The sequence below is a fragment of the Plasmodium gallinaceum genome (assembly GCF_900005855.1).
Source record: "Plasmodium gallinaceum strain 8A genome assembly, contig: PGAL8A_v1_141, whole genome shotgun sequence".
Taxonomy (NCBI): Eukaryota; Apicomplexa; class Aconoidasida; order Haemosporida; family Plasmodiidae; genus Plasmodium; species Plasmodium gallinaceum.
Window position 1 is genome coordinate 795,988 of NW_021628302.1, and position 15,000 is coordinate 810,987.

A 15,000-nucleotide genomic window follows, 5' to 3' on the forward strand; every position below is an offset into this window, starting at 1 on the left:
TTTTTTTTTTTTTTTTTTTTTTTTTTCCTAACTTTATAAATATGTTAAAAGTTAAATTAAATATAAAATTATTAAAGTTAAATTCAAAAAAAAAAAAAAAAAAAAAAAAAAAAAACTCCCAAATATATGAATAAAAATATATAATTAATTAGCTGAAAATAATCATATATAAAATATATTAATGTAATTTTAATTGTAACTTTTTACTTTTGTTTTTAAGTATACTAAAAAAACAATTTAAAGGTTATGAAAATACAAGTAAATAGAGAAATTTATAAAAGTATTATAGTTAAATAAAATATCTTATTGGGAACTTCAAAAAAAATTTGCAACAATGAAAATTGAACTCACACATTATGCTAAGGTATTATATATATATATATATTTAGCTAAAAAAAAAATTTTTAAGATATATTTTTTTTTGTACCTTATAATAATGATTATTTAACTTATTAAGATTAAATTTTTTAGTTTATTTAAAAAATAGAAAAAAAAAAAAAAAAAAATAATAAATAAAACTTAGGTGTGAATTTATATTAAAAAAGACAGATGAATGAAATAACAGAGATATTATTAAATGAAAAAAGTAGTATATTTATAGATAAACATTTTTATTGTAAGAAAAAAAAAAAAAAAAAAAAAACATCTCTTTTGTTATATATATGTGATTAATTTTTGATAAAAGCTTGTGAAAAAAAAAAAAAACAGCCTTTTATATTTTCCTTTTTGATGTGAAATTTTACAAAATAAAAAATATTTTATTTATTTTACTTTTTTGAAATAAGGAATATTAAAATTTTGAAAAAAAGGAAAATAAATTAAGGAAGTGTGCTCAAGCCATATATGAATTAAGGTTTTTGTAAAATGTATATCTTTTACATAAATATTAATCATATATCTCTAATTTCATTTATAAAAAAATGCATATATTCTATTATATTTTAATTTTTTATTATCTCTATTATTATTATTATTATTATATATATGTTTTAATAATATAGTATTTTATTGATAATTTTATTAGAAATTTTAAAAGTTTTATATTACTGGTGGTTTATAATTTCCTATATTCAATTAAATAATTTAACACAAACAGATATTTGTTGTATATATGAAACCTTTTAAATTTGTGAAAAGCAAAAATATATTAAATCTAAGTTTTGTTGTATTTATAGATTACTGTTTTTTATAAGATATTTATTTTTTAATTTAAATTTGTCTAAAACTTATTCAACACTAAGAATACATTGCAATTATCAACTGAATATATATTATATATGCTTTCATTTTAATTCATAATTATAAGTGAAAATAGTATATATAAAAAAGAAAAACATGTAAATTAACCTCATAATATATTAATATGAAAAATGTTATTAAAGTGTCAACTAGTGATATAGAAATCGTGAATATTATAAATAAATAAAAAAGAATGTTAGATAACCAAAATTCTAATAGCCTTTATAGCATCCATCTTTATATTTTTTTCATTTATTACTCTTAACACTACATTTATAATTGTCCTATTATACATGTTTTAATAAAAAACATTTCTTATATTTTGATTAAAAATATATTACCTATATAATAATAAATTATCTTTTCTAAAAGAAATATTTATTTAATAATGAGAATCTTAAATTTATCAACTTTTTAAATCTAATACTACATCAGCAAATTAAAATAAATTAGAATAATTACAAATAGCTTATATGTTAAATTTTCTTTAAACGTTATTCAAGATAAGAAAAAAACGTAAATATAATTCATTTTTTTTTTTTTTTTTTTTCTGTTTTTTTTGGTTCCTTCATGAACTTAAAATTTTTATTTCTATTATTTTTAATACTAATTTTTAGAAGAAAATACTTGTTATCAAAGTTTATTTATTTACAGAATATTCATAAATTTAATAAAATAAGATAATTTAATTCATATTTTATGGAAGATATTTATATGTTTTATCACAGAGGAATGGTAATAATTTTTTTATGTTTCCAAATGGTAAAAGGGTTATAGTTAAAATTATAAATCAAAAGTTATTTTAAAAAATAAAAATAAACAGAAACAAATGTAGTTCATTGAAAAGATAAAATGTTTTTAAAATCATTCAAAATAACAATAATAATATATTTTTAATTGAAAGAAAAAATCAGTATTGTAAGAAATATAATGAAAAAAATTACAATTAAATGGAGTTCAAAAAAAAAAAAAAAAAAAATAAATGATACTACATTATTTTGACATTATAAATAAAAATATTAATAAATATTATTCAAAAGGAAAATAATATAAAGTAGTCAAAACATATAAAAGGCAATTGTAATTGCTCTAAAGAAGTTATAAAAATATTTATATCTAATTTAGTATAAATATTCAATATAAATAAAAAAAAAAAAAAAAAAAAAAACATAATAAGAAAATAAATTAAAATATATTTACGTTTTATTTAACTTTTTTAAGACTTCATTATTAGTACTGTTTTCTTTTCTAACCTTTTCCATTTCTTTCATAGATAGTAAGTTGGTATGACAAGATGTACATATAGTTTTCAATCCTATAAATATTTATTATTAAATTTTATAATTATTATAAATTATATTATTATAAAAAAATGACATTATTCATTTTATCTTTATTTTTATTTTCTTTATATTTGTTTAATATTCACCTTCTGATGTATCCCAGTGAACTTTAACGTTTGTCTGTTTTACTTTATCACATCTCCAACACCTATGAAAAATATTAAAAAGGATAATAACTTTAAAAGAAAAAAAAAAAAAAATTTACATTTTTTTATTTCTTTACATAAATGCTTTTAAAACATTATATTTGTGAACAATAACATTTTTTGTATCAAATTTATTATCTAAATGTTTTTTTGGTAATGGCTCAAACTTTTTTAAAAGTTTAACAGCTTTATTTCTTTCTTTACTTATATTAGATGATAATATACGTATTAAATCACTTTTCTTAAAATCTTTATGTTTTACCATGTTTTAATTAAAAAAAAAAAAAAAAAAAAAAAAAAAAAAAGATAATAACAATAAAACAGTAAAAAAGTAATATTAAAAAAAATAATAAAAATAAAAAAAAAAAAAATTAAAAAATAAAATAAAATAATTTCTAAATTACAAATAATTAAAAAAAAGTAAGAGATAAAAAAAGAAAATTATTTTTTATATATAATGTATATACATATATATATATATATATGTATATATATAATATATTTTAATAATATTTCCTTAAATGTTAATTTAGAGAAAAATTATAAGATTATCATTTTAGAATAATTTTAAATTCAAATATTATAAATATCTAAAAAAAAAAAAAAAAAAATAAAATAAAATAAAATAAATTAAATTACTCTATATAAAAAAAAAAAAAATGAATTAAAATCTTTAATCAATTAAATATATATAACTGATTTAAGATTTTTTATTATTTTATTTTTTTTATATTTATTTGATATCATTTTATTTAAGTTGTAAAAATAAAACTACATTTTTAGAATTAAATGTATGCTTTTTTTATATATTATTAAATTTTATAATAATATTTAAAGGATTCCGTTTATACATAAAAAGAAAAAAGAAGAAGAAAAAAAAAGAAGAAATAAGTAGAAAAAAAAAGAAAAAATAAGAAAAAAAAAAAGAAATAAAAAATGTATGAAATAAGAGATAAAACTGGTAAAATAGTTCAAAGAGAAAATATAAATGAAATAAAGATCATTTTTACTGATTTAGATGGAACTCTATTAAATAGTGAACATAAAGTTTCTGATTTAAATTTGCAAAGTTTAATAAAAGCGAGAGATAAAGGAATTAAAATAGTTATTTCTACAGGTCGTACATTATTATCAGTTGAAAGGATTATAGGAAAAGATCTTAAAAAAAATAATTTAAATCTTTTACCAGGAATATATTTAAATGGATCTGTTACTTTTGATTCTAGTGGATCTTTAATTGTAGACAAAGTTATTGATAATAATTTAAAGATGGAAATAAATGATTTTGTAAGAAATTTAAATATCTCTGAATATTGTGTTTGGTATTCTTCAAACAAAACTTACTGTTTTTCTATGAATGATAAAATTCAATATCATTCCGAAATAGAATGTATCACCCCTGAAATAATAAAAGAACAAGATTTAAAAAATATAAATGTATATAAAGTTTTATTTTGTTTAGATAAAACGAATTTAGAAAGCGTTTTAAAATTAAGCAAAGATAAATTTATAAAAAAAATAAATGTAACAAATACATTTGAATGTTTCATTGAACTATTTCATCAAGATATAAATAAATTAGAAGGAATAAAAGAAATATGTAATTTGTATAATATAAGTTTAAATAATGCATTAGCAATTGGAGATGGTGAAAATGATATGGAAATGTTAAATGGCTTGCCTCACTCAGTAGCTGTGAGTAATGCTTCTGATAAGGTTAAAAAATGTGCTAAATACATTGGACCATCAAATAATGAAAATGCAGTAGCTCACGTTTTACAAACTTTTTGTGATATTTAAAAAAAAAAAAAAAAAAAAAAAAAAAAAACTAATTATAAATTTTAATGAATTAATTTAATATATATATTAAGATATGAAATTAATTAAAAAATTTTTAGTTCAAATTTTATTCTCCTATAATAAAGTAAAAAAGTTATATAATTTGATTTTGATTTTTATGACCGTTTAATAATATATTATATAATTATATTTCATTCTAATTCATATAATTTTACAAAAAAAAAAAAAAAAAAAATATTAAAGATTTCATTATTATTCGATTGCAATTACTCTTTTTGTGAAACAATTTTTTAAATAATTAAATAGTAAGTAATTATTCTGTCAAAATAAAAAAAAAAAACATTTTATAATTGTGTGAAAAAAAATTAAACACAGATTTAATATTTTTTTTTTTTTATGTATAGAATGAAAACAAAAATATGTATTTATTAAAAATTTTTTTTTTTTTTTTTTTTTTTTTTTTTTCTGATTCTCTAAATAAAAATTTCTATCTTATTTTTTATTTAAAATAAATTATTAAATAATTATGTTTTGTATTTTTTTATTTAAAAATGCGTAAAAATGTACATATTATTATAAAATACACGTTTCTTATTCTTACTCTGGTTTTTATATAAATTTTATATTTTTTAAATTTCTTTTTTTTCTTTAAATCTTTTTTATGTAATTTAAGTTAGCTCTAAGTATTTCATAAAATTAAAGATTTTTGATAGTTCTTAAAATTAAAAAAAAAGAAAATTATAAATTGATAAAGAACTAAATAGAATGAAAAACTTTAAAAATAAAAATCTTATAAAAATTTCAAATAAATATCTTATTTTTTTTTACAATATTATAAGGATATGATTTTAAAAACACAACAAATCTTTCTCTCAAAAAGTAGATTAAATTATATAGATTAAAAAAAAAAAAAAAAAAAAAAAATTTTAACTTGGAAAAGATATAAATAATTTTAACTAACAAACTAAAAAGAAAATATTGACTTAAAATTAGAAAGATAATATCATGAGAGGATACTATAATAACTAACAAATGAAATAATTCATAAATTATTATGGTAATTTATTCCATGTGATTAAAAAGGAAAAATATGTTAAATTAAAATAAATACTTCAAATAAATATAAGGAGAAAAAAAGAAAAGTTAAAAAAAATAAAAATTATAAGTAAAACAAGAGAAAATAAATTAAAAGAGAGAAATTGAAAAAAAAAAAAAAAAGTTAAATGAAATAAAATGAATGAAGATGTTGTAGGAGATGATGAATATCTAGATGAATTTTCTGTTGATGATAATTCAAATGAATTTTTAAGTGAAAATGGAAACAACAAAAATGATTCAAAAGAAGAAGATGAAAAAAAAAATAAGGAGACATATGATAATAAAAATATAACTTATGATAATGAATATAATGAAATGTTAGTAGAAAATAAAATTTTTGATATAAAAGAAGAAGTTTTAAATATACATAAAAAGAATATTTGTGGCATAAAGTTAATAAAAAATGGTAATACTTTAATAATTTCAGGAAATGATAATATTGTAAGAATTTATGATTTTAAGAATATGAATAAATATGAAAAAAACTACACTAATTTTATAAGTTTATCTGAAGGTTCTATTACACAATCTCTTGATGGAAAAAATAATTTCATTTTAATTGGAAATGGTAATAAATGTTATGTATATAATAAGAATGGTCAGTTAATAAAAAATACCATTAGAGGAGATATGTATATTAAGGATGCTAATAACACAAAAGGACACACAAGACAAATTAATTGCTGTAAGTTTCATCCATTTGATGAAAATATTTTTATAAGTGGAAGTTTAGATAGCACTTTGAGAATATGGAATTTAAAAAAAAATATTTGTTACGGTTTAGATAATGAATTGGTTCATTATCAATGTTTAAAAATTGTAAATGAAAAAAATATTATGAATAATAATATTTTATGTTGTGAATTTAATAAAGAAGGAGATACAATTATAGTAGGTTGTGATAATGGGCAAGTAGAAATAAGAAATAAAATATCTAACGACTACACTTTCAGTTATAAATCAAATTATACTATAAAAAAAAATATCGCTCATAAAAATTCTATAATTGATATATTAGCATCAAAAAAAAATAACAATTTCTTTTTTACCAGAAGCTTAGATAACACTATCAAGTATTGGGATATGAGAAATTTAAAAGAATCTCTTAATACAATTGAAGGTGTTGAAACCATTATTAATAAGAGTAATATTTGCTTTTTTGATAGCGAAAAATACATAATTGTAGGAACTCAAGAAAAAAAGATTAAGCAAGATGAAAAAGAAAATTACAAAAATTTTGAAAATCAAACAAATGAATATATAAAAAATAGGTTAGATTTGGATGAAAATAAAATAAATGATTTTGTTAATAAAAAAAAACTTATAGATAACTATGTGAAGATTTATAAAGGTGATGATGATATGAATAAATATTTAAATGAAGTAGCTTCTATAAATAAGATGGAAAAAGATATTCATGGGAAGATGAAAATTTATGACATTAATAACTTCAATTTAGTTTATACAAAAAAATACGAAAATGCAGGTATTATATGTACATATTATGATCAATGTTTAAATCATTTATTTTTAGGAACAACTGAAGGAACATGCTTAATTTATTATGGATCTAATTCTAAGAATGGTGTTTTAGATTATATTAACAAATCTATGAAAAGAAAAGAAGATAATTCTTTTTATATGAATAGTGAAAACATTTATAATATGGATGATCTACCTAAAGAAATACAAATTACTCAATCGGGAAATGTTTTAATTAGAAAAAATCATAACAAAAAAGCCAAAATTAATCCAGATTTAAATATGCTTAATAATAACGCATACGAAAAAAAGAAACATATTGATTCCTATTCAAATTTTATTACAGATGTATACGAAAATAAGAAAGATAAGAAAAATAATAATGAAGGAGATGAAGAAGAAAATATTGTTAATATTCTAAGAAAAAGAGAAATGAATAAAAAAGGAGAGGATTATTTTTTAAAAGCATACAAGTATACTCAGCCGAAAAATATAATTAATTATTCATCTGATGAAGAGCAAGAATATTCAAAATTTTTGAAAAAACAAAAATGCCCACAATGTGGAATAAAAAATTGCGTATGTGGTTATATGAAAAACATAGAAAAATAATTATTAAAAATAAATCTTATATATTAGAATAAAAAAAAAAGATACATACATATATATATATATATTATATATACATATATATTTTATTAAAACATCAAATAAATAGTCAACAAAAAATTTTTTGAAAATTCATTTAAACTTTACAAAAAAAAAAAAAAAAATAAAATAAAATAAAAATAAAATAAAATAAAAAAAAAATAAAATAAAATAAAATAAAAATAAAATAAAATAATAAAATTGAAATAAAATATTACTAAAAAAATTTGATTAATTATAATTTTTTGTTAACTCTTCTACGACGTAACTACAGTTTGTTTACATTCTTCTCTTAATTCTTTATTCGTCTCTAGTAATTCTGAATATAATTTTTGTAAAGATTTATGATAATTTATTTCTTTTTTGTTTTCTTCTTTTTCTTCTTTAATTCTTTCTAAGGCGTATTTCTTTTCTTTTTCATGCAAACAATTTAATGCATCTTTTTCATTTATATAACTTATATACGAATTAAAAAAGGAATCAAATGATTTTTTATAGCTTTTTATTTTTAATTGATATCCCTTTGTATATATGTCATATTTTTTTTCTAATTTTCTATATATATCCATATGTTTTTCAATGAGAACTTTTAATTTTTCACATCTAAATTTATAACTTTCTTTTAAATCTCGTTCGTCCATACTTTCTACAAACACATAAGAATTTTTTGATGGAGAAAAAATAATGTTGTCATTTATTTTTCTCCATGTATCAAAATCATCGAATTCATATTCTACTTTTTTTTTATTAAACATATGATTATTATGAATTTCATTTTTCTCATATATATTGTTTGTGTTATTTTCATTACTTGATAAATTATTAATATCATTTTTCATTTCATCAGTTTTATTGTCATTATTTGAATTATTATCATCATTATTGTGACAGTTATCTTTATTTTCATCTAAATGATTATCCTTTTTTAATTTATCACATCTTTTTTGGTTATAAGAATTGTTTCCATTAAAATTTTCTGATGATAAATTTATAATTTTTACATTACTATTATCTTTTTCTATTTCTGCATTTATATAATCATTAGCTAAATCTATATATGTATTATCGATATCGTTTAATGTAACTTTATTTTGAATTGGAGTTGCATTTTTTATGGGATAATTAAACATGTCATTTTTAATTAATAGAATCATCTCTTTCTGTATTAATTCTTCCACATCTTTAAAAGAATTTTCTGATAAATTAAAAAGATTCATTTTATCTAAAAAATATGGTCTGGGTAAATTCCATTTAATAATTTTATTTTGTTTATTTAATTTTTCTTTCTCATTCTTATATTCCTCCATTTTCTTTTCATTCTCAATATCTTGAGCATCTTTGACTATACTTTCTTCTTCAAATTTATTATCTTTCTCCTCGGTTATTTCTTCTGGAATTTGTAATTCTATAACATTAGTTTCTTTTGGTAAATTAGCTAATGAGGCTTTTATAAGTAATTTGGCTCTATCTATTTTTTCTTCATAATTATCATCAATATATTCACTTATCAATGTATTATTATCAATAAGTGAATTATCATTTTTAAAATTCTTATAAGATATAATGGAATGTGCATATAAGCTCATACTTTTTTTATAACTTTTTATATCATTAATAATTTTATTTTTAATAGCTACTTTTTCTTTTTTATTTATTTCTTCATCATTCAATTTTTTGCTATTTTCTATTTCTTCTTTAACTTGTTTTATATTATCACTGATACTCATCTCATCATTTTTTAAGGTATCTTCTATGGTGTTATTTATATTTTCAGAATCATCATTATTTATAAAATTATTAGCTCCTATAAAAGGAATGTTGATATTCCTTGATATTAAATTTTGAGCAGCTTTTTGTACACTTAAATCTAATTTACTTGAAAAAGCTATTGATTTATTATAAAAGTTTGTTTCAACAGATGAAAATTTGTCTTTATCATTTAATATAAAAGGGGAACTAGTTACACTGGGTAATATATTATTAATGGGAACATTATTTTGATCTTTAATAATTTCATTAAAAGAAGATGCTTCTTTGTTTATTTGAATAATCTCTTCTAATTCATTTTCATTTAATATTGGCTCAGGTAAATTTAATTTAACTCTTTTTCTTAAATAACTTAATTCATTAAATTGTTTATCATAATTTTCAATGGTTGATAATAGATTATCTTCTTCATTATTTCTTTTATGTTTTTTGTCTTTTTTTTCATTATTTATTGATTCATTTATATGTTCAACCTCCATAGATTTTATGCTTTTTTTTTTTTTATTCATTTCATTTTCATTATTTTCAATATTCTGTTCCTTACTTACATCATAAAAACCTTTTATTGGTTTTCTTTCAAATAATATTTCTTTAACATGATCAATTTTATTTTTTTCTTTTTTTTTATAATTCAAAGTAGTAATACCAGCAGCTTTTAATTCTCTTTTTTTCTGAAGTAAAGCTAATCGTCTAGCTTGTTCTAACTGTTTTTCTCTAGCTTTTCTTTTAGCTTTTTTCCCCTTTGTATTTGCAAGTCTTGCTTTAGCTTCTGCTAACATTTCTTTTTCATCTTCATCCATATCGACAGGATCTGCTCGTGGAGGTTTTGTTTCAGGAGCTGGATCTATTTCTCCTGGTCTTAAATGTCTTGGATTTTTATTTTTATCAAATACTTTTCCTTCTGCTTCATCAAGTAAATATTCATAATGTTCTAAACATTGATGAGCTGTTCTTCCAACAATTGGTGCAATAGTTCTCCATTGAGTTGGGAATAATTTTGCTAAATGAAGAAGTTTTTCTTCTTCCTCTTTACTCCATTCCGTTTTTTTAACAGAAGGATCCAACCATTCATACCAACGAGCTTTACATTGTTTTGCTGACTTTCTTACTAACAATGATGCTACACGTGACCAATTATTTAATCCATATTTCATTACAGCTGCTTTTAATACCTCATCTTCACAATTTTTCCAAATTCCTCCTTTGATTTGAATTCTCATTCTTTATTATTCTTTTTTACTTTTTATATTTTTATTTTTTAATTTTTTCCTTTTTTTGTTAAAGGAAATTTTAATACCAAAAAAAAAAAAAAAAAAAAAAAAAAAAAATACTTATGCTTTACAACAAAAATTTTCAATTATTCACTTTTAAAGAATGAAAGCTTTTATTAAAAGTTCTTATAAAGATATCCTGTATTGTGAAATATTTTTTATAACTTTTCAAATTATTTTTTTTTCTACAATACTGTTAAAAGAAATTCATTTTTATTTAAACATTTAAAAATTATTTTTAAATTATTGTTAATAATATAGTATTTAAGCATGATAATATACATAAACATTAATATTTAAAAATAAAAAAAAGAAATACATAAATAAGAAAAAAAACAAATATGAAAAATTTATATAATAAAAAAAAATATATTTTTTTTTTTTTTTTTTTATAAAAAAAATAAATACCTCAGGAATGAAAATTTTTTCATTCTAATTATTATATAAAATTTTTTTTATAATACTTTTTATTTTTTTTTTCTTTTAATTTTATATATATATAAAAAAAAAAAAAAAAAAAGTAAAAAAATAAGATTATTTAATTTCTTAAAAGTAGTAAAAAAAAAAAAAAAAAAAAAAAAAGAAAAAAAAAAAAAAAAAAAAAAAAAAACAAAAAAACAAAAAAACAAAAATATAATATTTAATTATATTTTCTTTATATTTTTGATTTAAAAAGAAAAAAGGAACAAAAAAAATTAAGAAACTTTTCTTTTTAAAAATTTAATTTTAAATATGTATTTTAATGAACAACATTATATATTTTAAAAATTTATATTTCTTTATATATGATTTAATATAAAGAGAAATTGTTTTTTAAATTTATTTAAAAATTAAAAGATTTATAAAAAGAAAAAACTTTTTGATTTCATATTTTTTTATTATTAGTATATTTTAATTTCTTTTAATTATGTTTAAATTATATAATCATTGACATATTTTTTTCCATTTTGAATAGTTTTTCATTATTATAAATACATGTATACTTTTTATATTTTTTAAATAATCTTTTATACATGATGTATATTTATAATATAATCAGAAAAAATAAGGTTAATAAACTTGATATTATTATCTAAAATATAAATTAAATTATGTATTTAAAAAAATACAAATACAAGAACAAAGCATTATATTTAAAAAAAGAGAGAAAAAATTAATTATCATTATATCTATAGATAAAAAAATATGCATAATTCTTTCATCCTTCTTTGCAAATGATGTATGAAGATTTTAATACATTACCTTTAATTAGATCAATTAGAGAAGATGAATTTGATAAAGTTTTGGAATTTTTAGAAAAAAATTATAACGAATATAAAGTTAAAGATGGAATAATAAATAAGAAAACAGAAATAGTGGATAAACAAACACAAGCTACTCCTTTATTTTATGTAACAGCAAGAAAAAGTGATGATGAATCTGTTGAAATTTCAAAGTTACTAATTGAAAAATATGCACTGTGTAATCCAACAACCAAAGATTTAATGAAACAGACATGCTTATTTTATGCAGCTAGAGAAGGGCATATAAATTTATGCAATTATTTAATTGAAAAAGGTTGTAATCCAAATGATTCAGATAATTTTGGTCAAACTTGCTTATTTTATGCTTCAAGAGAAGGTAAGACAGAATGTGTACAAAATTTAATTAAAAAGGGAGCTAATCCTAATCTATTAGATTTTAATAAGCAAACCTGCTTGTTTTATGCATGTAGAGATGGTAGATATGATACTGTCAAATGTTTATTAGAAAATGGAGTTAATCCATCAATTAAGGATTCTCAAAGAAGAACAGCTTTAACTTTTGCTAAAGGAAATGGTCATCAAAATATAATTAATCTTCTTAAAAATGCCAACACATTAAATAGGTCATTTAACGAGTCCCATACACAATCAAATAACCTAAATTCTTTAAAAAGTAATATTTATTAAAAATAATAAAATGTAAATAAAAATTTACTTTTTAATATTTTGCATATTTTAAATATAATATATATTATATATATATTTTTAAAATGTATATTTTAATCAAATATATATATATATATACATTTTATATAAGTTACATTTATCATATGTACATTTATTTGAATTTATATATATATATATAATTTCTTTTTTTTCTTTTTCTTTTTTTTATAATTAAAAGGAAATTCATCATGTTTATATGGTCAAAATTATCAAAATGAAAATAATAATAATATAGCAAATATAATGAGAGATAATAATAATATTAATAATACTAGTAATATAAAAAATGAAAGTACAGATTTAAATGAAGTTACGAATATTAATATGAATCACTCTAATGGAATAATTAATTCATTCTGTTTATCAAATATGTCTTCAAATAAATCCAATTCTTTTTTTTCAGATAAAACATTACGAAAAAAATACAAGTTACAATATAGGCCTTTAGAGGAGGAAGATCCTTTATTATGGTTAGATGCACCTCTAATAAAAATTAAAGAATTTGAGAGAAAATTTCCACAACTAGCTTTATGGCCAAAAAATACATCTGTAACAAATATAGAACTTAATAACACTAATAATGCTTTTAACAAACAATGGTATACTTCAGCAAATCAGTTAATTCAGAGTTTAAGTAAATATGATGGAGGTCATATTTTTGAAAAATTAGTTGATCCAAAAAAACAAAATTGCCCAGATTATTATGATGTAATTAAAAATCCAATGTCTTTTAGCTGTATAAAATCTAAATTAAAAAAGGGTCAATACAAATCTCCAACAGAATTTATTAAAGATGTTCAACTAATATTTGATAATTGTAATTTATATAATACTTCGAATTCTCTTGTTGCTATTACAGGAAAAAATATAGAAACATATTTTAACAATCAACTGATAGTTACAGGATTTAATAGTTTTGTTACGAAGGAAAAACGTATTAATGAACTTTTAAAAAAAGTTGAAGAAGAAAATATTAAATGGAGTGAAGAACAAGAACGAGAACAAAAACAAGAACAAAAACAAGAACAAGAAAAGGAAATGGAAATGGAAATGGAAAAAAATGAAGAAAAAATAAAACTAGAAGAAAAATAATGTAAAGAAAAATAAATAAAAAAAAAAAAAAATAAAAATAAGTAATAATAATTTCTTTTTAAAATATCAATTAACTCTTTGTTTTTTTATTCTTTAATTTCTGAAATAATTTATGTGTATTTTAAAGAGCACTATATATATAATTTGTATTATTATGATATCTTTTTATAAGGAAAATATATATTGTGTTTCAATAAATATTTATTTAAATTAAAATATTGAAATAATTTAAAGAAACATAAAATTATGAAAATTATAATAAATTTGTAAGCGTTGTACTTATTTTATTTTATATACTTATTAAAATAAATTCTAATGAGATTTTTTTTTTTTTTTCTTTATCTTTATCTGTATTTTATAATTTTTGTTTTATAATCATTAAATATATATGTAGCTTTTACTTTTTTTATTAAACATAAGCATAAAAAAATATTTTTATGTGTTTTAGTGGTACATATCTCACATTATAAATTGTAATTTTACATATTAATTAAAAAAAAAGTATACAAAAAAAAAGAAAAAAAATAAAAATGCATTATAATAAGTGATAAGCATTTAATAAATTTTTTTTATTTTACTTGTAAAATTATTTTAAAAAAAATATATATAAGTAATATAAATTTTTTTTATTTTTAAATGACATTTTATGATTTTTATTATATGTATTTTAAGTACTTTATTTTTAATAATAGAATAAAACAATTTTGTTAAATACCGTTATGAAACAGTTATTTAAACTTATTCAAATATTCATATGTATATAATGTAATTTTCTTTTTCTTTTTTTTTCTTTTTTTTTTTTTATTTATTTAATATTTATACATTGTATCAGTTATGTTATTCCATAGAAAACTAAATTAAATAAATTTTTTTTTATTAAATAACTTTGTTGGTTAAAAAAAAAAAATTTTCAATAAATGAATATCATTCAAGTAGGTATAACTTCATTTAAAACATATTATTATAACATCATTTCATTAATCTATAATTATTATTATTATAACACCATTTCATTAAGTTATTATTATTATAACATCATTTCATTAAGCTATTATTATTATTATTATTATGATAATATATAGAAAAGTATATTTATTTATATGAAATTTTATAGTGTTAAGAGTAAAAATGTTTGAAGTGTAAA

At 17.9% G+C, this 15,000-nt stretch overlaps 6 protein-coding genes across 6 annotated transcripts in view; 4 read left to right on the forward strand and 2 right to left on the reverse strand.

The window, feature by feature from the left end:
• Window positions 1-2,435: 2,435 nt before the first annotated feature.
• PGAL8A_00492800 (conserved Plasmodium protein, unknown function) lies at window positions 2,436-2,993 on the reverse strand (the record flags this gene model as incomplete). Its single annotated transcript, XM_028673727.1, has 3 exons — window positions 2,436-2,554; window positions 2,669-2,730; window positions 2,806-2,993. The coding sequence occupies 3 exons, from the start codon at window positions 2,991-2,993 to the stop codon at window positions 2,436-2,438; spliced, it is 369 nt and encodes a 122-aa protein (XP_028530151.1).
• Window positions 2,994-3,664: 671 nt separating this feature from the next.
• HAD1 (haloacid dehalogenase-like hydrolase, putative) lies at window positions 3,665-4,528 on the forward strand (the record flags this gene model as incomplete). The annotated part of the gene is made up of 1 exon (XM_028673728.1): window positions 3,665-4,528. One exon carries the CDS (start codon window positions 3,665-3,667, stop codon window positions 4,526-4,528), a length of 864 nt encoding a protein of 287 aa, XP_028530152.1.
• Window positions 4,529-5,761: 1,233 nt separating this feature from the next.
• PGAL8A_00493000 (WD-repeat protein, putative) lies at window positions 5,762-7,720 on the forward strand (the record flags this gene model as incomplete). Its single annotated transcript, XM_028673729.1, has 1 exon — window positions 5,762-7,720. One exon carries the CDS (start codon window positions 5,762-5,764, stop codon window positions 7,718-7,720), a length of 1,959 nt encoding a protein of 652 aa, XP_028530153.1.
• A 293-nt stretch (window positions 7,721-8,013) lies between these two features.
• Window positions 8,014-10,743, reverse strand: Myb2 (myb2 transcription factor, putative; the record flags this gene model as incomplete). Its single annotated transcript, XM_028673730.1, has 1 exon — window positions 8,014-10,743. One exon carries the CDS (start codon window positions 10,741-10,743, stop codon window positions 8,014-8,016), a length of 2,730 nt encoding a protein of 909 aa, XP_028530154.1.
• A 1,268-nt stretch (window positions 10,744-12,011) lies between these two features.
• On the forward strand, window positions 12,012-13,856 carry PGAL8A_00493200 (bromodomain protein, putative; the record flags this gene model as incomplete). The annotated part of the gene is made up of 3 exons (XM_028673731.1): window positions 12,012-12,711; window positions 12,943-13,038; window positions 13,168-13,856. The coding sequence occupies 3 exons, from the start codon at window positions 12,012-12,014 to the stop codon at window positions 13,854-13,856; spliced, it is 1,485 nt and encodes a 494-aa protein (XP_028530155.1).
• A 917-nt stretch (window positions 13,857-14,773) lies between these two features.
• PGAL8A_00493300 (plasmepsin VII, putative) overlaps window positions 14,774-15,000 on the forward strand; it is a gene marked incomplete at both ends in the record, with an annotated part of 2,781 nt that continues 2,554 nt past the window's right edge. The window contains one exon of the mRNA XM_028673733.1: window positions 14,774-14,792. Within this exon, the coding sequence (XP_028530156.1) occupies window positions 14,774-14,792 (19 nt within the window). The remainder of the gene's footprint in view (window positions 14,793-15,000) is intronic.